At 35.2% G+C, this 24587-nt stretch overlaps 1 protein-coding gene and 1 non-coding gene across 5 annotated transcripts; both read left to right on the top strand.

The window, feature by feature from the left end:
* Nucleotides 1–369: 369 nt before the first annotated feature.
* Nucleotides 370–23759, top strand: LOC123268907 (glutamate receptor ionotropic, kainate 3-like). Of its 4 annotated transcripts, XM_044734357.1 has the most exons (15): nucleotides 536–561; nucleotides 1037–1087; nucleotides 2637–2718; nucleotides 2821–2979; nucleotides 17930–18111; nucleotides 18311–18610; nucleotides 19066–19368; nucleotides 19435–19653; nucleotides 19993–20199; nucleotides 20480–20564; nucleotides 20646–20922; nucleotides 21000–21201; nucleotides 21907–22147; nucleotides 22332–22447; nucleotides 23356–23759. In XM_044734357.1, the coding sequence occupies exons 3-15, from the start codon at nucleotides 2646–2648 to the stop codon at nucleotides 23683–23685; spliced, it is 2694 nt and encodes an 897-aa protein (XP_044590292.1). In that variant the 5' UTR covers nucleotides 536–561; nucleotides 1037–1087; nucleotides 2637–2645; the 3' UTR covers nucleotides 23686–23759. The 4 variants fall into 4 exon arrangements, with proteins under 4 accessions (XP_044590289.1, XP_044590291.1, XP_044590292.1 ...); XM_044734354.1 differs by lacking the exon at nucleotides 1037–1087 and having other exon boundaries at nucleotides 370–561; nucleotides 23356–23758; XM_044734356.1 differs by lacking the exon at nucleotides 1037–1087 and having other exon boundaries at nucleotides 370–561; nucleotides 21925–22147; nucleotides 23356–23756.
* Nucleotides 17796–17867, top strand: Trnap-ugg. Its single transcript has one exon. It is a non-coding gene; the product is annotated as a tRNA-Pro (tRNA).
* Nucleotides 23760–24587: the final 828 nt, after the last annotated feature.

Below are 24587 nucleotides of genomic sequence, written 5' to 3'. Positions count from 1 at the left end.
AAAAAAAAAAAAAATAAATAAAAACGTCAATTACAATGAATGATAAAAAAGTAAAAAGCGGATTTAATTATTAGTAATATTTTTTTTTTATTTTGTCCGAGAGCATTTTACGTGAGTGAATGCGATTGGGGGATTGAGAGTGCGGTGCTTTAAAGCTCTGGCTATTCTCGTCTCAGAGGCAGAGTCACGGCACTTATAATAGGTCGCAGTGAAAATGAAAAATAAAAAAAAGATTATGAAATAAAAAAAAGATAATAATAGAAGAGGAGTAGAGAATGTGAATGGAGAATGGCGAGATGCTTGCTGGCGAACCAACGAGTAGTGGGGCGACGAACTTTACTTTTAGTTTTCAGTTTTTAGCTTTAACTTTTCAGTCTAGTTAAGCCTGATGTTTAAAAGCGTTCGGGTACCCGCGCTTGCGTATACCGGCAACCAAACAGTGATCTTCGCTCAGTTGAATTATTTTAAAATAAATAGAACAATCAACAATACTTCTGAAAATTTAATTAAATTTCTTTGGATAATATATTTTTTTACTTGAATATTACTCCTATTGAAAAGGTAAGCCTTTTCATTAAAGCTTTGCCGGTTTTATTTTCTTGTGTTCATGTTTTTCCTCTTAATATTTCTTCTTCAAACATTTAATTACCTCCTCTTGTAATCGTCCATTGAGTTCACTTTAACTTACCCTTTCAATTACGACGGTAACATTTAATATTTATCTTTGCCTTTCAATTAAATTTTTCTCCAAAAAACAAACAACAAAAAAACAAGTTCAAAAAAAAATTAAACGCAAGAAATTACTAAGTGTGTCACCGAATATAAAATTATAAAAAGCGTAACGTCGCCACGTTGGAGTCTAATAATAATGTTCTATTCCTGAGCATTCAATTTCTGCCACTGTTTTGTATATTTTCCAAAACGTAATTAAACGTTTGTTTGTCTGAATGAACTTTGCCGAAAATTTTGTCCGAAACATCGATATCATCTGAGCAAATATTTAAACTATGTAATTTCTAATAACGATATATATTAGCGGTATAATAATTTTTGTTTGTTGTTGGCAAACACCATTGACTATTTATTGGTAAATCATTAACCCTTTTCACTCAATAGTCCAATTAACTCAATAAACATTTACGTTATGGGCAATAGAATCGGAATATATGAAGTTGCAGCTGAGTAGACATAAATGTTTATGCTTTGAACTAACTGAGCTTTACGTTCTTGTGCGTGTTCGTTTTAGTTTACATTACATGTCAAAGTGCTAAGTGCTCATCCATGTATTTCGCATGTGAATTAATGTGTGAGTCTTTTATTACTAGTGTGATTGATTAAGAGAATTCTAGTCTATAAATTTAAAAATTGAAAATTTTTTTTTATAGCTTAAAAATTTGTTGATTTAAAAATTTTATTAAATTAGATATTTTTTCACCGTACATATTTTTTAAATTTTCTTTTCCAATTTTATTTATCAGATTTTTATCAACCGATTTACTTAAAATTTTGTATGAACCTTTTTTTATCTATCTTTTTATAATTCTTATCAAAGTTTTTATTTTTACTATTTTTAAAAAATTATTAAGTGGAAAAAATCTATTTTTTACGAATTTTGTTAATTTTTTTTGTATATTCCCGTGTAAAAAAAAATCGTCTTAAAATTGTCTTAAAATTGTCGTTCGTTTAAGATCTTAAACGTGACACAAACCAAGACTATTTTAAGACGCCAAAAAAAAAAAAATTCCGAGAGCAGATTTTTGAAAATTTGGTTTTCGAATTTGTTGTGAAAATTAATTTTTAGACGATTTTACGACTTTCTAACCGCAATATTTTTGAGTAAGATGTTTTTAAATTGAATTTAAAATTATTATCTGACAATTTTAAGACTTTTTTAAGACGTTCCGTTTTAATGTTCCGGGGCTCTGTCGCTGTTAGCCCATCTTAAAATAGTCTAAATTTTTTTTTAAGATTTTTTTAAGACTAATTTAAGATAATTTTAAGACAATTTAAAGACGTTCCATAATAATTTTCTGGAGCTGTCATTGTGATATCATCTTATAATAGCCTAAAAATTTTTTAATAATTTTTTTAAGACTATTTTAAGATTTAAGTCTTAAAATAATTTTTAAATTAGTCTTAAAAAATCTTAAAAGATTTAGAGAGACTATTTGAAATGAGAAAACAGCGACAGAGCCCCTGGAACATTAAAACAGAACGTCTTAAAAAGTCTTAAAATTGTCAGATAATAATTTTTAACAATTTTAAATTCAATTTAAAACATCTTACTCAAAATATTGCTAGAAAGTGGTAAAATCGTCTAAAATTAATTTTCACAAAAATTCGAAAGCAAATTTTCAAAAATCTGCTCTCGATTTTTGGCGTCTTAAAAGAGTCTTAAAATAGTCTTGGTTTGTGTCACGTTTAAGATCTTAAACGAACGACAATTTTAAGACGAATTTTTTTTACACGGGTTATCGAAATATAAATAAATAAATCGTAAAAAAAATTTTTTTGTTGATTTTTTGGATTAAGTTTTAAAAAAAGTTATAATTTCATGCTTCTAGACTAGAATAATTTCTTAATAATGGTAGTAATAGTAATTAAGAAAATAAATAAAGAATACTTTCGTTTTATAGGGCTTAATCATGTTCAACAATGTATTTTTATACTTTCTTATCGTACCGAGTGTCATAGCATTTTCAAAAAGTATCATATTAGGTATGTTATCTTTCATACTTATATATCAATTAATGAATTTATAATTTATAATAATGATAAGCCACTAAGCAACTCCTACTGCGACTATGAAAATATTTTTAGGAGGTTTGTTTCCCGAAGAAGACTTGACGAAGCAGGCATTCGAGCTCTCGATAAACGCGGTGAACACCATGAGAACAGAGACTGATGAATCTGAGAATCCTTTTTTCAAGCCAGAAGTGATAACGATCGGTGATGACGTATTCGACATTTCCCAAGGAGGTAATTGATGGTTCGCAGAACCCTTCTTGATTATTGAGCGTTAGAAAGCGCTCGTTTGAGCGGTAACCTGTATAGCGCCTGCAATTTCACTATTTTATATCGGCTCTTGGCTCAGTCGTTTTTTAAGTAAGTTTATTAATTTCTCTCAAAATACATAACAGAATTTCAATAAGCATAACAATTACTTAAAAATACTTTAACATAGCAATACTTAGTGTAATTTGTACTAACTGGCTACGAGCTGTAGATCTCGTTAGTTATAAATATTAAATAATATAATTTTCTTATTACATAGCGTTAAATTAGAACATTTTATGTTAACATATGAGGTTTTTAAGATGTCAAAAATTATAGTATGAAAAAATACATCTGACAATTTTTTAGGGAATGGGTTAGGGTAAAGGAGGTGGGACGATGGGAAAGGTTGAAGGGGACAGATATATACATATGTACATATTTATATTTTTACAGTATTATGTTATTTGTAAACACAATAATATAGTTTGTACTTTGTATTAGAATTAAATGCACTTTTAATTCACTGTAGTTGGCCTGCAGAGTTAAATGAGCTGGTGCTCCCACAGAATTCTTCTACTTCTTTCATCAATGTGAGTTGGATCTCGCAATAGCCACCAATAGTCGTTCGATAATTCGAAGTTTGATGTTGTATCTATTGGTGGTAACGCCACAGAAAGTCTAAGTTGATGTATTCGCTGGAGTCAGTATTGATGCGGTGATTAATACAATTCTTTTGAATGTTGTATTTAGTTTGGTGGATGCAGCTGTGCCATTATTCATCCAGACCAATTGCAGACATTATTATGTTTATTCTTCTAGTATTTGAGTCAATTTTGCGATTAAGATGCTTAATTTCGTTTAAGATGTCGTTTTTAAAAGAGTCGAGAAGTAATTCCAGGTTGTTTGTGATGTTGTCGGAGTAATTATTGTCCACCGGTGCTGTAGATTTCACGTGACTTGGTGTATGTGTCCCTGTGGGAGGTAATTTCGGCCTCGGAAGAGGTGGAAAGCTGTTATTTTGGTTAATGTTGAACATATTGGCGTATGATTGGTCAGGCCTGGTGTAGTTGTTAATTGCTTTAGCTATGTTCCGTTTTTTGGCTTTTTGTTGCTGTTTATATTGAGCCTTGATTTTGACCATAAATTTAAGTGTTGGACAGCCTTTGTAACTGGCTGGATGACCTATTTCATCGCATTGATTTGTTGTTATTGTTGTTATTGTTTTATTGTCTCACAGATTTTATTTTCCAGTAAATTGATGAAGATGTCAATTTCATCAATTGATAAGTTTCTGTCATAGGGTATATTTATGTCATCAGTATATGTCTTAAGAAGTTGTTTGTTGAATTTTCTCCAATTCGCTTTTTTGTAGTTGAATGAAGTTGGGTTATCAGCAAGGTTATCGTTCATTCCTGGTGCACATTCGGTGGTATCGATAGTGAGCGTGATCGCTAGGTGGTCACTGTCGTACGGTAGTGTTCTCAATTTGCCGTTGTTTAAGTCTTCTACGTCTATCCTCATGTCTATCAGACAATGATCTAGATAGGAGTTGGCTTTTGGATATGTTGGTTTTTCAGGGGATAGTAGAGTGATTTTGAACTCAAGGTAATTTTTATCGATCCTGTCTATCAACTTGTCGCCTCTATCATTTGATGTTAAATCTCCCCAGCTTATATTTTTGGCGTTAATATCTCCGGCTATTATGTAGTAGTTATTACTATCTCCAAGTTTGAATTCGACCATCAGCTTATGAAGTTCCTTGATGAATGTTTGTCTAGTGGCTTGTGTCGCGTATATGCTGATAATTGTGAGATTAGTTTTTGGGTTGGTTTTGATCTTGATTGCTGTAAATTCTATTACCTTGTTTTTAGATGAGTTAGGATAGTGAATGGATGAATATTTATATTTACTATGAATTGCGATGGCTGTGCCTCCGCCTTTGGTAGAATTAGTTCTGTCCGTTCTTATAATGTGATGGTTATTTAGCTGCACTTTATGTTTGGCGTTAAGTTTGGTCTCTGAGATTAAACAAATGTCAATGTTGTAAAGATCAAGAAATTTTTGGAAGTCATACCTTTTTTTGAGGGTGCCTATGGAATTATCGTTTATTGCCGCAATTTTGATTTTGATGTTGTTGTGTAAATCCATTATTCTGTCATGTAGATGTCAGCCATTAATTGGTCGATTCTGTTTGAGTTATTATCTATTTTTGTATTTAATAGTTTTAGTTCATGTAAGATTTGCAATTTAAAGGAATTTAACAGGTTTTCTATACTGTCCATATTTTGATCTACATTATTTGCTTGAAGTGGTTGATGAGTTACTGGTGGCTCTTCAAATGGCCAATTTTTGTCGGGTCCCGGTCTTTGTTTCCTGGGTAGTGGTGGAAAGTAGTCACTATTATTATTATGTATTGTATTTATTTTATTCGCGTATGATATATTAGGATTTATATAATTATTAATTGCTTGTGAAATATTTCTCTTCCTTATGTTGTTTTGTTTTTTCTCAGCTTTTTTAGCCTTTGCTAGCAGTTTGAGAGCTGGGCATCCTTGGTAATTAGCCGGGTGTCCTGTTTCGTTACAATTGATGCATTTAAGTTTTCCTCTGTCTTGGACATCTTTGAGGGTACAGTCTTTTGATTTATGCTCTCCAGCGCATTTTACGCAGATAGGGGCTAATTGGCAATTTGAGCTGGAGTGTCCAGTTTGTTGGCATCTTTTGCACATGTAAATGGTTGGCTTTCTTAACCTTTCCCATCTGATTGGCTGGGAGAGCAATTTCTTTGTTCTAGTTAGTGATGCTGTTAGACTGTCATGAGTAACTGATACCAAAAAATGATACTTGTGTGGATTTGTTTTGTCAAAAATCATTTTACTTACTTTAGTGATTTTAACTTCATTTATCTGGAGTTCATCAAGAGCAGATTTAACAACTATTTCATCATAACCTCCTCTGATGCCTTTTAATACTATTGTTTTAATTTTTAGTTGCCTAGGTGTGTAAGTGAAATATTTTGTTTTATTGGTTTTAAGTATTTCTATTATCTTGTTGTAGATTTAAATGTTTCCGGGATAGACTCTAGTAAATTTATCATCAAATTCTCTAACTAAAAACTCTGTAGGCGCGATATTCATTGATTTTAAAAATTCAATAGTGGGTTTAATTCCGATGATTTGTACAAATATTGGTGGTGCACGAATTTTCAGAGTAGATTTTGGAGCTGTTTGCTCTTGATTAATTTTTGTCGACTGTGTTTGTTTACTTTTTGGTTTATTGTTTTTCCCGCTGGCGCTTGCGTCTGATACTATATCTTCGTTGTCAGATAATGCAGAGTATGTGTTGTTCGTCTTTATCTTCGAGGTGTCGCTAGTTTTAGGTATTTTAACTGTTTTGCGCGGTTTTTTAAAATCTGGTTCGCTTTGCATAGGAGTGCCATCTATCGATCTAGTGTCAGACTCTGACGATGTCCGGCTTCTGGGATGTTTGAGGTTGGGTTTTGTTAACGTATTTTTTTTTATTAATATTTAGAACATCACGAGCAATCATTCCTGCTTTTTTGTTAGTATTAAAAATCTTGTTTTTCCAAACTTCACTTGAGTACATTAAATTATTCACGTTAAACGTTTTTGATGAATTTTGTGACTGCTTGCCCGGGGCGTCACGCCCGGCCACGTTGTCACTCATGTGTCCTTTTTCCAATCCTATTTATTTATTTATGATAAATAAATAGTGGATCCAGGACATTAATAGGGCAAATTATTTTGCACAAAGGCTTAGCGTAGTGTTCGCGCAGAAATTTTAATTTATCACAACACTTTTAGTGAATTAAATTTATTATACAGACGCACTGCACGGAACGACTCTTCTCTCACCGCGAACGGAACGAGACTGATTGGCTCAGTGGTTTTTTTTTTTTTTTTTGAAAAGATAGTTTTTATTTTTTTTTTTCCAAAAATACATTATTAAGATACATAAGTCTAAAAGTACTGTAAAAAGACTTAAACATAGATATTATAAAATAATTAAGTAATGTCTAGCTACTCATGGTAGATCTCGTCATTTAAAATAATTGGCTAAGCGAGATAGCCTGATATATTTTGATATGTCAGTAAAAAATTTAAATAACATTAAAGTTAACCAATATAAATATTAAGATGTAAAAGCTATGGCGTTGAAAAACATCTAACTATTTTTGGGAGGGGTTAAAGGTGGGATACAAGGATAGGAGATAGGGAGAGGCAAATAGGGACAGTTATATACAATATTTACACACTATATACATAAATACAGAATTACAAGCTAATGGCTAGTATCATATAATACTGAACACTGTTCAGGTGGTCTTGAATGTGTTTAGGAGTGGGATCGTTGGTCCCAAACTGTTCTTCGCCTGATCTCGTCCAGATGGACTGCGTCATTTTGCAGCCACCAGTAGTCCTCTGACAGCCGACTTCTATCGTTGATGTCCACTTTTGGCAAAGCAGTGGAGCAGGTTGGATTGGTAAACGAATTATGGTCTAGCTTAATTCGTTTATTGGTGCAGTGTCGGTGCTCGTGGTAGATAATAGGTAAATTAGTTCCGTTCTGTAATAGACCTCTCCGATCACAGAAGGTAAATAGTTCTGGCATCACATAACCTGAGAGGCAGTGATTCTCGCAAACGACATCCTCAGGACAAGCCAGCTTGTCCATTATTGGGTTCTCGATGTTACGATAATTAGCATAATAATTCCTGCAGAGTTTCAGGTAGAAACAATCAATTCTGGTTATATTTGCCAGGTTATAAAGTTCCAAATTGCTGATGCGCTCTTTGTAGTCAGTTTCAGCCTTCCTATAACGCCTCACGCATGATCGGAGAGCTGAGCGTTCCAGTCTTTGGAGTTTTTCCATCGTTGAGGGTCCCATATTCCATAACATAGGAGCTGAATATGTGAGCAGCGGTCTAATAAGAAGCTGGTAGCATATCAATTTTGCTTTGACAGCTAAATTTTTATTATAAAATATCCTGGAGTTGCATTTTATTGCGTTTCTCGCCTTATTGAGCTGAATTTGATGATGTTTAGTCATATGGATGAGGTGATCAAATGTAATTCCCAGATATTTTACTTGTTTCTTGACAGGAATCTCCGTAACATGTCCCTGTTGGTCTGTAATCGTGATCTTGGCTGCCTTAAGGTTCCAATTTAAGTAGTGACGATTAATTTTATTAACTCTGTCCTGAAGTTTGTGTATGATGGTATCAACGTTGGAATCAGCTAGATATATGACCCTGTCATCAGCAAACGAGTTGGAGATGACATCGTCAATGTCTAGTTTTGCAGCTTCGTTGGTGGTGCTGTCAAATATATTAAAGAGTATTGGAGATAAGACTTTTCCTTGTTGCAGTCCTTCGATGATATAGAAGATGACAGATGACAGTGTCGTGCCATCCCAGGTGTAAAAATAGTTGCCAGTGAGCATGTCGATTAATAAAAATATCAAGCCTAGCGGGAAATTCTTCATTACCAGTATAAAAATCAATCCATCAATCCATACGGAATCGAAGGCTTTTTCTAAGTCAAGCAGCGCCGCTCCAACTATCATATTATTGTGGAGAGCTCTGGTGATATCTGATAAGAATTTGTTGATTGCATGAGTCGTGGCGTGCTTTCTTCTAAATCCAAACTGGTTGTCCGGTATGATTTTCTTCTCAGTTATGATTATATCGAGTTGTTTTTTAATTAAGCGCTCAAAGACCTTGCTGATGCTCATGGTAAGGCTGATTGGTCGATAACTTTGTGGCAGCTCCGGATTCTTGTCTTTTTTAGGTATCGGTAAGACTTTTGCAGCTTTCCACCTGCGAGGGTAATAAGCGATGTTGATAGCGTTGTTGAACAGCTTGGTGTAATCTTTGATGACCAATTCAGGTAGATTTTTGAGCACAATTGTTGGGATATTGTCTAGGCCAGCAGATGTTTTATTTTTCAGTTTCTTGAGGATCAGCAAGACTTCAATGTAACTAAACAAGAATTTTGGATCATTGTCATGTTTTATTGGGTAATGAGCAGGATTCTCTTTAGAGAATTCCACAAATGCCTGGTTATTTTTAGTCATATTATTTTTCATCATCTTAGTTTCTTCAGCTACTTTACTGACTTTAAATTTAGTAACAGTACCTATATTGGTGTATCTCGGAGCATTAATGCTCTCCAAGTATTTGCCGATGATATGCAATTTGGCTTCGGGATCAGTAGCCACAATTTCATTGTTAGAGATCAGATCCGGAAATTTCTCGCAGCAATGGGTACTAAGGTCACTATTATCAACTGGAAGTCTAAGTGTGCTGATGCTAATGTCTTTTCTCGGTCTGAGCATCCTGTTAATTTTGGGGAAGAATACATCAGATTTTTTATAATTGATATTCTTGGTTTGAGCTTCCCAATATGCGGTGACAGTTCTTTTGAATTCTCTATGGAGTAACTTGTTAATTCTTTTGATAGATGATTTTAATCTACACTTTTCCTGGTTGCTGATGGGGATGTTGTCAAACAGTCTTCTGATGAGGAAGGACTTGTATGCATGCAATGTTTTGATGGTTTTATTATTGTATTTGAGGAAGTAGTCCTCATGTTTCTTGATAACTGGGATTTTAGCTTTAATAGACTCAATAATTTTGGATTCTAGTTGAGAGATATAGCTGTCAATTTCATCCGCTGATAAGTTTTTATCATTTAGGATATTGATGTCTTCTGTGTAGCTGTCCAGCAAGTGTTTCCTGAATTTTGACCAGTTGGCTTTTTTATAATTAAAGACTTTGGATTTGTTAGCCGTGTTATCGAGGAGCTCAGGCGAGCAATCTTCTAGTGAGATATTAAATGTGATGGCCAGGTGGTCACTATCGTACGGTAGAGTTTGGAGTTTACCCATAACCAAATCTTCGATGTCAAGTCGCAAATCAATGATACAGTGGTCTAGATAGGAGTTCCCCTTGGGAAAGGTAGGATCCTTGGGAGAGAGAAGCGCAGCTTTATACTCTAGGTAGTTGTCATCCAGCCAGTTGGTTAATTGTTCGCCTCTTTCGTTAGACTTGGTGTCTCCCCATGATGTGTTTTTGGCATTTAGATCACCAGCGATCAGGTAGTAATTGCTACTGTCGTCTAGTTTGAATTCTTTCATTAATTTTTTTAATTCTTGAATAAATTTTTGTCCAGTACGTTGAGTGGCATAGCTGCTTATTACAATCAGATTGGATTTATGACTGGTCTTGAGCTTGATTGCGGTGAATTCAATAACTTCATTCTTCAAAGAGTTTGGATAATGAATTGTTGAAAATTTCAATTTGTTATGAATAGCTATGGCAGTTCCACCACCTTTGGTGGAATTGGGTCTATCTGTCCTGATTAATTGATGATTAGATAATTGTACTTTATGTTTTGCGTTAAGCTTGGTTTCAGATATGAGACATATGTCGATATTGTGTTTCTCGATGAAGGTTTGCAGATCATATCTGCGTTTTAAGGTGCCAATTGAATTGGTATTTATAGCTGCAACTTTCAATAAAAAGTTGGGTGTATTAGACATTATTCGTCAGTGAAGATAGCGGCCATTATCTGGTCGATTCTGCTGGTGTTTAAAATTATTTTTTCGTTTAATTTTTTAAATTCTTTTACTATGTCGTTCTTGAACGAGATCAATAAATCCTCAATGCTAGAGGATTCAGCGCCTATTTTGTTCTGTGAAGATGACATTGGCTGGCTAACGGGGTGATCTGAGCTAAAATGTATTCCCGCCGCAGAAGGTTGCGACTTGGGGAGTGGTGGAAATTGTCTGGAGCTTGTTGAACTCGTCATATCAGCATAAGAGTGCTTTGGATTGGTGTAATTATTAATAGCATTTGCTATTCTTTTTCTTCTGTCTTCATTTATCCGTTTTTTATTTAATTTAACTTTGGTAATTAATTTTAGCGCTGGGCAGCCCTTGTAGTTTGCAGGGTGACCAGACCCACCACAGTTTATGCATTTTAATGAGGATTTATCTGCCATGGCCTCAATAGTACATTCTTTGGATTCATGTTTCCCCGCACATTTGACACAGACTGGATCTAGTTGACAGTTAGCACTGGAGTGGCCAGTTTGTTGGCACCTTTTGCACATAAATATGATGGGTTTCCTGAGCCTCTCCCATCTAATTGGCTGAGACAAGAGAGATTTTTGTCTCGTTAGTGACGCTAGCTTGCTGGCGGTTGGTGCAGACACTAGAAAATGAAACAGATGAGGCTTAGTTCTATCGAAAGTTAATTTACTGACCTTAGATATAGTGATATCAGTGAGGTTGAGGTTAACTAGTGCCGTTTGGACATCTTTTTCATCAAATCCACCACGAATACCTTTCAGGACTATCGTTTTTGTTTTTAAATGCCGTGGAGTATACGTGAAGTATTTTGTTTTGAGTTTTTTAAGTAATGTTATACAGAGGTCTATGTTATACATAGGTCTCTATGTTGGCTGGGAATACTTTCGTGTAGGTTTCATCGAACTCCCGTACGATGAAATTAGCTGCTGAGATCCCATTGGAACTCAGAAAATTAATTGTGGCCTTGATGCGTGCAAGTTGGATGTATATTGGAGGTGGTCTAGCCCTTACCGGTTTATTTGGAGCTGCTTGACTGCTAGTAGAGTCGCCACTCTTTGGGGCATCCTCTTTATTTTTGTTGACTTTAGTTTTCTTTCTGTTGTTAATATTGGTGGTGCGTTCCTCAGTTTCTGTAAGTTCACTGTCAGATAATTGCATGTATTGGTTTTGTGTACTCACGCTGGGGGGGACTGTCGTCTTGCGCACTTTCGCGCGCCTTCGTGTACTCGGTGTGATGAATTCGCCGTCTGTCAAGGAGGTGGCGCCATCTCTCGGGTGTTGGCTGGACTCTGATGAGGAGCGGCTTCTCGAATGTTTGAGGTTAGGTTTTGGCGATGTAATAATTTTTTTATTACCTAATAAAATATCTCGAGCGATTAATCCTGCGTCAATATTTTTATTAAAAATTTTGTTAGATAATACGTCTTTTTTATAAGTAAAATTAGACGCTTTCTGGTCAGCAACAACTCCGCTCTGGGCGGTAGACCCCGCAGCGGGGTTATCCATGTGCCCGCTTACTATAGTTATTTATTATCAATAAATAACTGATAATTAGCAAAAATTATTAACACTAAATTAAACAATTAGTGAAATATCACTTAAAACGTGATCAGCAATCACTTTGGTTGCGTCACAAATAAAATATTTAATTATAATCGACACACTGTGCGCACACGATCCTTCTCTCACCGCGAACGGAACGAGACTGATTGGCTCAGTGGTTTTTTTTTTTTTTTGAAAAAGATAATTTTTATTGGTCACAAATAAAGATACATAGTAATACAAGTTTAAAAATTTCTTATAAAAGAACTCGACAGTTATGTTGGGTGAATAATGCCATGCTACTCTTGGTAGATCTCAGCATTTACAATATGTATATTAACTTTTTAAGTTGACTGTATTTTGTAAAGTAACAATATTACGTTAATGTAGATTAATTATTAGATGTAAAAAAACATGGTATTGAAAAATACATCTGATCTTTTTGGGGGGGTGGGGCTTGGGATTGGGATTGGGAGGGTGGGTATAAAGGGAGATATTTACATTATTTACATTTTTTGTACATATTTACAAGTAATATCTAATGATAAGCGTTGAATATTTGTAGTCTCTTGTAGAGTCTTGTAGATGTTGTTGGATGAATTCATTCATTCATTCTGTTGGTTTATTGTTTCCACGTCGTTCTTTTCCGGATCTCATCGATATGTTTGGCATCATTTTTCAGCCACCAGTAATTTTTATTCAGTCTTTGTTTGTCAATAATATCGACCTTGGGTAATGCTTTGGAGAACTCGAAGTCGCCCTCTTGATTATTGTCAATATCTATTCGTTTGCAGGTGCAGTGACGTTTTTTGTGAAAGATGATGGGTAGATTGAATTCATCCTGTAGCACTCCAATTTTATCACAGTACGTGAACATTTCTGGGGTTAAGTATCCTGTTGAGCATCTATCACGGCAGGCTTCATCACTTGGGCAGCGTACATTGGTCATGATTGGATTGCCAATTTCTTGGTAGTTAGCGTAATAATTACGACATAATTTTAGGTAGAAGCAATCTATCCTGTTTATATTGGCCATGTTGTAGATGTTGGCATTGCTGGTTCTTTCTCGGTAGCCCGTTTCAGCTTTTCTGTATCTTCGGATGCATGATCTGAGTGCTGATCTCTCCAGTCTACGATATTTCTCCATCACTGTGGGGCCCATGTTCCACAGCATTGGGGCTGCATATGTGATAAGAGGTCTTACTAGCAGCTGATAGCATATAAGTTTTGCTTTAGCTGATAAATTGTTATTGTAAAATATCCTAGAGTTACTTTTGATCGCGGTTTTTGCTTTTTCAAGCTGTATTTTGTGGTGTTTTGTTAGGTGAACCAGATGGTCGAATGTAACTCCAAGGTATTTTACTGTTTTTTTGACTGGGATTTCAGTTTGAGTTCCGTTCTGGCTTGTTACCTTGAACTTAGCTGTTTTTATTCGGTTGTATTGGGATACTTTGAGGTGATTACACGCTCTTCTGAAGAAAATTACTTCACTTTTGGAGCCGTTGATTTTCAGGTTCCAATTGAGATAGTGTTCATTAATTTTGTTTATTCTGTCTTGTAGTTTGTTAATGATTTTGTCGGCGTCATTGTCTGCAACGTATATCACTCTGTCATCAGCAAACGAGTTTGAGCTGACTCCGTTAGTTTCGAGTTTAGCTTCCAGGTTAGTGTCACAGTCGTAGACATTGAAAAGAATTGGTGATAGTACTCTACCTTGTTGCAGTCCTTCTTCAATGAGGAATTTATCTCTGGATAAGAGTTTCCCATCCCAGGTGTAAAAGAAGTTACCACTTATCATATCAATAATTAGAAAAACTAGTCCGATAGGGAAGTTTTTCATTACCATGATGTAGATCAGTCCATTGATCCATACGGAGTCGAAGGCTTTTTCTTGATCGAGAAATACCGCGCCAACTATCCGGTTATCGTGCAGATTGTTATTAATGTCTGATAGAAGTTTGTTGATCGCGTGTGTGGTAGCGTGCTTTCTTTTAAAACCGAATTGGTTGTTCGGGATGACGTTCTTGTCCTCTATTATGGTGTCCAGTTGCTTTTTGATGAGTCTCTCGAAGATCTTACTTATGCTCATGGTCAGACTGATTGGTCGGTAGCTTTGGGGTGCTTCCAGATTTTTGCCTTTTTTAGGAATCGGTAGTACTTTGGCTGCCTTCCATCTTTTAGGGTAATAAGAGTTGTTGATAGCATTATTGAATAGTATGGTATAGTCCTTGATGACATTTTCGGCTATATTCTTGAGTACGATTGTAGGGATGTTGTCTAGCCCAGATGACGTTTTATTTTTGAGTTTTTTCAGGATCACTATAACTTCGATGTAACTGTAAAAGAATTTAGGGTCACCGTCACGCTGAAGTGGGTAGTGTGCTGGATTATCTTTAGTGAAGTTGGTGAATGTTAGGTTGTTCCTCTTCATGTTATTTTTTAATTTTTTGATTTCATCAGCTATTTTGTCTACTTTTATTTTTGTTTGTGTACCAATGTTTGTATATCTTGGTGAGTTGATACTTTCAAGGTATTTGCCAATTATATATAGTTTGGTGTCTGGATCTGTGGCTATTATTTCATTGTTATTAATTAATTCTGGGTATTTTTGATTTAAGTGTTTGCTAAGTGGGCTGTTGTCTTTGGGTATTTTTAGAGTGTTAATACTGATGTCTGTACGTGATCGAAGTAGTCTATTGATTTTGGGAAAGAATTCTTGTGAATTCCTGTAGTCTATTGATTTAATTTGCGCTGCCCAGTAGCTGGTGACGGTTTTTCTAAATTCTTTGTGCAGGAGTTTGTTGATGCGTTTGATTGTTGCTTTAATTCTATTCTTTTCTTGGTAACTTATTGCTATATTGTCAAATTGTCTTTTTAGGAGAAAGGATTTATATGAGTGGAGACGTTTGATATTTTCGTTGTCATATTTAATGAAATAGTCGTCCTTCTTTTTGATTTTAGGTACCGTAGTTTTGATCGTCTCATATATTTTTTCCTCAAGTACATTGATGAAGGCGTCAATTTCTTCAATCGATAGGTTTCTGTCATTCGGTATAATTATGTCATCAGTATATGTCTTTAAGAGTTGTTTGTTGAATTTTCTCCAGTTTGTTTTTTTATAATTGAAGGAGACTGGGTTGTCCGCAAGGTTATCGTTCATTCCAGGTGCACAATCGGTGATATTGATAGTAAGTGTGATAGCCAGGTGGTCACTGTCATATGGTAATGTTTTTAGTTTACCATTATTTAAATCATCAATGTCTATTCTCATGTCTATCAGACAGTGATCTAAGTAAGATTTAGCTTTTGGATAGGTTGGTTTATCCGGGGATAGTAGCGAGATTTTAAACTCAAGGTAGTTGTTGTCTATCCAGTTTATCAACTTGTCACCTCTATCATTGGATGTTAGATCTCCCCAGGTCGTGCTTTTGGCGTTGATATCTCCGGCTATTATGTAGTAGTTGTTGCTCTCTCCAAGTTTGAACTCAACCATTAGTTTATGGAGTTCATTGGAGAATGTTTGTCTGGTGGCTTGTGTCGCATATATGCTTATGATTGTGAGGCTTGTCTTCGAGTTGGTTTTGATCTTGATTGCTGTGAATTCTATTACCTTGTTTTTAGTTGAGTTAGGGTAGTGGATGGTTGAGTATCTGTATTTGCTGTGGATAGCAATAGCTGTGCCTCCGCCTTTTGTAGATTTGGGTCTATCAGTTCTTATAATATGATGCTTATTCAGTTGGATTCTGTGTTTGGCGTTGAGTTTGGTCTCGGAGATTAAGCAAACGTCAATATTATGTAATTCTATAAATTTTTGAAGATCGTACCTTTTCTTGAGGGTGCCTATCGAGTTTGCGTTTATTGCCGCTATTTTGAGTTTGTTGTTTTTGTGTGGATCCATTATTCAGCCATATAGATGTCAGCCATTATTTGGTCGATTCTATTTGAGTTGTTATCTATTTTTGTGTTTAATAGTTTCAGTTCTTGTAGTATCTGCGTTTTGAAAGAATTTAGCAAGTTTTCAATATTGCCCATGTTTTGATCGAATTTATTAGCCTGGGTTGGTTGATGTGTTTCTGGTGCTTTTTCAAATGGCCAGTTATTCTCATTTGTTGGATTTTGTTTCCTGGGTAGTGGTGGGTAGTAATTGTTCTGCATTGCGTTTGTTTTATTCGCGTATGTTGTTCTAGGATTTACATAATTATTGATCGCTTGTGTTATATTTCGCTTCCTTATAATGTGTTGATTTTTGTCAGCTTTCTTTGCCTCTGTCAGTATTTTGAGTGCTGGGCAGCCTTTGTAGTTTGCCGGGTGTCCTGCCTCATTACAGTTGATGCATTTAAGTATTTTCCTGTCTTGGGTACCTTTGAGGGTGCAGTCCTTCGACTCATGTTCACCAGCGCATTTAACGCAGATTGGCGTTAGGTGGCAGTTGGAGCTGGAGTGCCCAGTTTGTTGGCATCTTTTGCACATAAAAATCGTCGGTTTTCTTAATCTTTCCCACCTGATTGGCTGGGCGAGCAATTTTTTTGTGCGGGTTAGTGCGGCTGTTGAGCTGTCGTGAGTGACCGATACCAGAAAGTGATATAGGTTCGGTCTGGTTTTATCAAATGTCATTTTACCTACTTTGGTAATTTTGACCTCATTCAGTTCGAGTTCTTCGAGAGCTGTTTTCACATCTGTTTCATCATATCCTCCCTTAAAACCTTTTAATACTATTGTTTTAATTTTTAGTTGTCTAGGGGTGTAGGTGAAGAATTTAGTTTTACTGGTTTTCAGTGCTTCTATAATTTTGTTGTATGTTTCGATATTCCCGGGGTATACTCTTGTGAATTTGTCGTCAAATTCTCTTACTAGGAAATCAGTGGTAGCTATATTTATTGATTTTAGAAATTGTAAGGTAGGTTTAATTCCGATGATTTGTAAAAATATCGGGGGTGCCCGAATCTTTGGAGTAGGTTTATGTGCTGTCTGCTCTTGGTTATGTTTTGACGGCTGGGTTTGTTTACCTTTTGGGTTATCTGTTCTCCCGTTGGCGTTTGTGTCGGATTCTTTACCATCGTTGTCCGATAATGTAGAGTAGGTGTTACTAGTCTTTATTCCTGAGGTGTCGCTAGTCTTAGGTATTTTTGCTGTTTTTCGAGGTATTTTAAAACCCGAGTCGTCTTGCATAGAGGCTCCATCTACTGATCCCGTGTCGGACTCAGATGATGTCCGACTTCTGGGGTGTTTGAGGTTGGGTTTTCCCAATGCCTTTTTTTTATTAATATTTAATATATCACGTGCAATCATTCCAGCTTTTTTATTGGTATTAAAAATCTTATCTTTCCACATTTCACTTGAATAAGTTAAATTATTCACGTTGAACGTTTGTGATGGATTATGTGACTGCTTGTCCGGGGCATCACGCCCGGCCACATGATCATCCATAGGTCCGTTTTCCAGCTATTTATTTATTTATTAAAATAAACAAATAGAGGGTCCAGGACATTAATCGGACAAATTATTTTGCACTAAGGTTAAGCGTAACGTACGCACAGAAATTTTTATTTTATCACAGCACTTTATATGTGAATTAATACTTGAGATACATACGCACTACGCGCAGCGATCCTTCTCTTACCGCGTACGGAAAGAGACTGATTGGCTCAGTGGTCTAGGGGTATGATTCTCGCTTTGGGTGCGAGAGGTCCCGGGTTCAAATCCCGGCTGAGCCCGATTCTTTTGCTTTTTTTTGCCGATCAATGAAAAAAAAAAAAAAAATTTTTTTTTTTTATAGTTTGCACGCTTGCTGGCCAAGGAGTTGCCGCGATTTTTGGCCCAGAGGATTCGGTTTCGTCAATCCATGTCCAAAGCATGTGTGACACTATGGATTTGCCAAACTTGGTAGCTCGGTGGGATTCAAATCTCCTTCGTATGAAGGCTATCAACTTCTATCCACATTCCGAAACTCTTCCATTGGTACGTTCTTCATAAAAAAAAAAAAAAAATTTACCTTTTTTATCCTTCAAGTTATTCTGGAAAAATTAGCCTTCTAGGCGGTCTAATGGTCATGTAATATGCATTGACACTGCATCTCATGCATAAGAATGATAATAATGCAGCGGCAGGCTATAAAAGTTCAAAGTGTAAAATAAAAACCATTAAACTGTTTGCATAGATTTATTTGTACCTGGTAACTGAATTCAAATGGGAAAAATTTACAATATTATACGACAGTACAGAGGGACTTATTCGTCTGAACAGATTGCTGCAAAGGTGGGACACCAAAGGTTATCCCGTGACCCTCCGCTTCTTGGGTGAAGGACCTGATTATCGGGGAATTCTCAAACAAGTCAGAAACTCTGGAGAAGAGAATATTATTATCGACTGTTACTATTCCGCACTTGAAGAAATATTGAAGCAGTCTCAGCAAGTTGGAATCCTTTCTGAACGTCATAAAGTAATCATCACTTCATTGGTAACTAATCAATTTTTTATGATAAATTCATTGTTCAGTTAGCTGAAGCAGAAAGCGTGAAGTTAGAACCGGAATTAAAGATCGCTAACGAAAATAGTTGTAAATATCAATGAAATAATGTCAATTTTAATGTAACTTTTGGGGTTGATGTAAAGTTTCCGTCAGCAACTTTTCGAATAATTCCGGCAGTAGCTTGACGCCAACTTTGTGAGTAAGTTCGAGTCATATTGTGTACAACAGTTGCAAATTTAGAAGTTGCCGTAAAGTTTGAACAAACTTTATCGAAAAACATTGATCAGAAACTAGTTGATCATAAACTTTGACTTTGATTTTATATAAACCAACCCAATAATTAAAAATTAAAAATTGCTTTCTCATTGATATTGTTAAATGATATGACAAAAAAATTATTTCTTCAAATTTTGAACTGTTTTATGTTGAATTTATGATTAAAGGACCTGCAAACACTTGATCTAGATCCCTACAGTCACTCTGGCGTCAACATAACGGGAGTCCGTCTCCTGGACCCAGAGGACCCAGATTCCGTATTAATATTCAATGATTATTTGGCCGACATGGGTCTGGAAGATTTATCGAAGATGAGAACCGAATGGGCACTGATATACGATGCGGTCCAGCTGTTTTCCCGCGCTTTCACGCAACTGGAGGAAGCCGTCGAGGGAGATGTTAAGGAGTTAGCTTGTGACGGTATTGATAATTGGGATCACGGAGCTTCACTCGGCAATTTCATCCGAGCTGTGTGTATTGCCAGTTAATAATTAATAAAGTTGATTTTCGATAGTTATACTGATATTACATTGCAGACCGAAATGAAAGGACTCACTGGTCTTATTAAATTCCATACAAATGGATTCCGCAGTGACTTCAAGCTCAATGTCGTCAGACTGACAACAGATGGTCTGAAAACTATTGGCAATTGGAATAGTACCGGGAAAATCGAGTGGATTCCAGAACCTCCTCCTGCATTGCCCAATGGTCTAATCGATTTGGCTAACCAAACTTTCACCGTTTTGATATCATTGGTAAGTTTCTTTGAAGGACTTTGTTTGAGTCGTATATAACTTTTCATTTATAGTTATAAGTTATCATTATCAAAATTTCACGTGAAAATTTTTTGATATAGAAATATATGGCCTGGTATGCACATATATAATTTTTAATATAATAATATCGATGAAAAAAATTATGTATGCACATATAAGGTAATATATAGCAATATTAAAATATATCAAGCCTGATATGGCCTGATATCTTGATATAGCAAATTTGAATATCAGGCCGTAAATAGATATATCAGAAAATTTGATTTTGCCACGTATGAGCATTGGAGAAAATTTTTTCATGGGTCTTTTGGATTCTAGCTGGATCCATTTAATATGCTGACTGAATCGGCCGCCACAAAATCGGGCAATGATCGCTACGAAGGATTTGCTATTGATATCATACACGAACTAAGTGAAATTCTGCATTTTAACTATACACTTGTGGAACAACTTGATAAAGCCACGGGTGGTTACGATGAAAAAACCGGAAAATGGACTGGAATGCTTGGAAAAATTATTGATGGGGTAAGGATCATCAGCTAAAATTGTAAATTTATGACTGGCTTAGTTTGAATTTCCGTTTTTAATGAACTTTCCGAGCTTGGCTGAAGATAACGAAGAACTCTTGATTACTTACGCTATCTCTGTGGGTAAAATAGTAACCTTTTGTAACTAAACTCGGCTATACTACCGTCGATAAGTTACTACCTACTTTACCGATAGTCAGTTTCTTTTCCAATTGCTGGTAAACGTGGAATTTTTTTTGAGAATTATTAAGGAGATATTAATGAAATATTGCTTTTAGGAAGCCGATCTAGCCATCACCGATTTGACAATAACATCAGAACGTGAAAAAGTGGTGGACTTTACGATGCCTTTCATGCATTTGGGTAAATATATTCAAAAAAATAAATTATAAAGAGGATTTTGTGTCAAAGTTAATTACAAAAAAAATTTCTCTATAATTAAAGGAATAAGTATATTATACAAAAAGCCAAAAAAAGCGCCACCTAGTTTATTTTCATTTTTGTCGCCGTTCTCTGGAGCAGTATGGATCGCCCTGTTCGGAGCTCTATTTTTTACATCACTTATAGCCTTCATAATTGGCCGAATATGTTCACCAGAATGGAACAATCCGTACCCTTGCGTAGAGAACCCCACGGAACTTGAAAATCAGTGGACATTTTCAAACTGCCTTTGGTTCACCATCGGAAGTATCATGCAGCAAGGTTCCGAAGTGGCGCCAATGTACGTACTTGCATTATTTACGGGCCAATAAAATGCGTGCATATTAGCAAGACGTTAATTATACATATATATTAAAGCGCAATATCAACGAGGATGCTGGCAACAGCCTGGTGGTTCTTCTGTATGCTGATGACGGCCTCTTACACGGCTAATTTAGCGGCCTTTCTCACGGTAGAGACCATCGTAAGGCCTATAAAATCCGCGGAAGATCTTGCGGCGTTAAATGGGGAAATTCCATACGGCGCTAAAAAAAACGGCGCGACTTACAAGTTCTTTCAGGTAGGTTACCTATTCTTGTTGACTTTTTTTTCATCAATAGCTACTATACTGAACGAAGAAGGAGATCGAGGTTTTTGTCAACAGACGCAAGTATTTTTATCTTTAATAATAAAGATAATAATTAGTTGTTCTGCTTTTTTTGTCGCCATTTAAACTCCCTATCAAAAATTAATCTACATTACTCATTTCATCAATTGAAAAATTTTTTTTTCATAGTTTTAATTTAAAATTTAATAAATAATTGGCTAATTTTTCGTTTAAATTGTGGGTAATGCTTTTTCCAATTGGTTTTAATTATTAATTTTTTTATATCCTGTCCTGGTGTTTTAATCATAACAATTTATGACCCAAAAATATTTACAACCCTTGAAATTTATTTTTTCTGTGTTTCAATGTTGAAAAAAAAATTGTGTAAATTTTATTAATGATTGACATCAGCTTTACATCTAAATAAAATAACAACCCAAAATTCTTTTTTCTAATAATGTAATGTAAAAAATTATTGGTGAAAAGTTGAATATAATTTCACTCAATATTCAATCCACGCTATAATAATTTTCACGAGTAATTTTCTAGCCCCTTTCCCAGAAAAAAAAAAGTCATGAATGTCAATAATGTCAACTTATAAATATTGATGAGAGTGGGTAATCTTATCTCCAAATATTGAAGAACGTTGACATGAAATTCTAATCTGCACTTTGAAAGAATTATGTCGGTCTAAAGGGTTCCAATTATTCAACGTACGCGACGATGTACAAGTATATGTCAGAGCATCCTGAGGTCCTGACGGAGAGCAACGACGCAGGAAGAGATCGGGCTCTCAATGAGGACTACGCGTTTCTCATGGAATCCAGTAGTATCGAGTATATATCCCAAAGATACTGCGATTTAACTCAAATCGGTGGGGAGTTGGACAACAAGGGCTATGGAATCGCCATGCGAAAAAGTAATTATTTTTTTTATTTAAATAAAAAAAAAAATTCTTAAAGCCAAAAGACCGTAAAAAAAATTTTTTTTTAATTTTATTTTTTAAATTACTGCTTAAAAAATTGCAGTAAAAAATTCAGAAATTTTTAAAGCATTAATTTTGTCATTAATAATGAGATATTTAAAAATTTATAAAATTACAGATTTCCCATACAGAAACCTGCTGAACACAGCCGTTCTACAATTGCAAGAAAGCGGAATCCTTTCTGAGCTGAAGAAGAAATGGTGGAACGAAAAACGCGGCGGTGGTGGCTGCTCTGTAATTATTTATTTATTTTTAATTATTTAAATTATGGCTCCTAAATGCTGGTTTTAGATCGGTTAGGATTTGTAATTTATTGCTAGACCTTCAATTTACGGAATTTCAATTTAATTTGTTGCTTTTTATTTTTTCGGAGGATATAAATTAACTCATTAAAATATATGACCCTTGATTATTGATTTCTAGAGAATCTGTAGGAAAAAATATAGCAATTACTTTCTCAAGGCGTTAGGGATCAATGAATAAATTGAGGGCCAAACTTGGTAGCAACTCCATAACTTAATAATAGACTTAAACTTTACGCCGTGTAATTACTTAGCAAATTGCCGGTTTCTATTTATAATATTTTATACAACGAGCAAACAAGTAAATTAATTATTTAATTCCCATGGAAAAATACTTACTGTATAATTTTATTTTTTATCCTAGTCTGTACTTTAAAATATATTTATTAAATATATATTTAATAATGCTGACCAGTTTTTGGTGATCGATCATTATCTTCAAGAAACTACATATTTCATATAATTCCGTCTTATAATTTTAAAAACTTTTTTCATTTATATTAGTAAATTTTAATTGAAAATTTTTTCTTGATTTAAAATAATCTAATTCTTCAAATAATTTTTTTAGTTCAAAGTTTTTCCCTTTAATCCAAATTACAATTAAAAAAAAACATACCACACAGTAAAAAATTTTGCGTCATTGCGTCAAAAAATTTTGTGTTAAATATTTAACACTTTTTTGTGTAAATTCAACATTTATTTTATTAAATTATCACAGAAAAATGTTAAATTTACACAAAAAAGTGTTAAATATTCAACACAAAAATTTTAACACCAAATTTTTTGACGCAATGACGCAAAATTTTTTACTGTGCATCTTATCAAAATAAAATTTTTCAGGACGAATCACAAGGAAGCGCAGCCACAGAATTAACTCTAGACAACGTCGGAGGAGTTTTCTTAGTCCTGGTAGTCGGCGTTTCAATAACCCTCCTGATATCAGCAGCGGATATGGTGTCTGACGTTTGGGGGTACGCTCGAAAAGAGAATCTTCCCTTCAAAGAGGAGTTAAAGAAAGAACTGGCGTTCTTTATAAAGTGTCGAGGCACTGTCAAACCTTCTCGAAGCGCTCGCAGGTCCTCGTCCCAGCCGGACAGTTCACGGGGCGACACTCCGCCCTACGGGTTCGTCCCTACAGTGATAACCTCTCCTCACCCAGAAGAGCCCTAATTTTCCTCCCACCAGCCTCCACCAACAATGATGTATAAATAATGAATAAATAATAATGTATCAATATTTAATAGTAAAAAATAAAATAAAAGTTTAGAAAGTTCAAAAAACTTTAATAATTTGAAAGTAAACTCTCTTTCTTCCTTCAGTTCGCATTATGAGGCGTGCAAAGTGAAATATACATGTATCTCAAGATGCCCGAGCTGACATACGTGTATGCGCTATCTGAGGAATCAAAGTGATGCGCTGAGCCGGCCTTAACAGACGTACAATCACATACTCTCTCCTCTGTTCTACTTATTCTCGGTCTCGAGATGAACCGGCATCAGATGAAGGACTCGGAGCCAGAGCTGAGATATATTTTTCACAGAGATCGGGGCGCCTACGCACCGTCGTGCATAAAATCCCCCCGGGCAAACGATACGAATCGGTTAACGTCGAAACTGTCCTTGTCTTGTCTTATATGCGAGCGTCGACAGATACGCGATTCTTTCGACTGGAACAAACTTATACACAAACTTATTCAGCTACTTAGGTATGTATGCAAGCACTCAAGGAGCTTTTTACCACATCCTCAGCCGGACACGCGACGAGATTTATCTTCACATCTATATCTATATAAAATATATATTATCTGTTGCTTTATTACAATTATAATTATAATTATAAATAAAAGTCAAGTTATTAACAATTTACTGTTGATTAAAAAAGTATTTATAAATAAAACCCTGAGCAATAAATTCTTAATTTTTACCGCCGCGGACAAACACGCGATGGTTATTTAAAAATGATTATTTGAAAATTTTTATTTGTACTCGATGGGCAATCAAGCAATGAGAATCAGTATGTATGCATTATATGTATATAGCTTGTACTCGTGTGGAATGCCGGTAAATAAGTGA

This window comes from Cotesia glomerata, linkage group LG7 (genome assembly GCF_020080835.1).
Source record: "Cotesia glomerata isolate CgM1 linkage group LG7, MPM_Cglom_v2.3, whole genome shotgun sequence".
In the NCBI taxonomy this organism is placed as follows: Eukaryota; Metazoa; Arthropoda; class Insecta; order Hymenoptera; family Braconidae; genus Cotesia; species Cotesia glomerata.
The sequence above is the reverse complement of the archived record's forward strand: the minus strand, read 5'-3'. Positions and strand labels throughout refer to the sequence as shown.

Excerpts from the sequence above, each read along its gene's own strand:
- LOC123268907 (XM_044734357.1), top strand. The coding sequence starts at position 2,646 with ATGTTCAACAATGTATTTTTATACTTTCTTATCGTACCGAGTGTCATA. Across the intron at positions 18,112-18,310 it reads ATTCCGAAACTCTTCCATTG|ATTTATTTGTACCTGGTAAC; the intron begins GTACGTTCTTCA and ends CTGTTTGCATAG. Across the intron at positions 19,654-19,992 it reads TCACCGTTTTGATATCATTG|CTGGATCCATTTAATATGCT; the intron begins GTAAGTTTCTTT and ends TTTGGATTCTAG.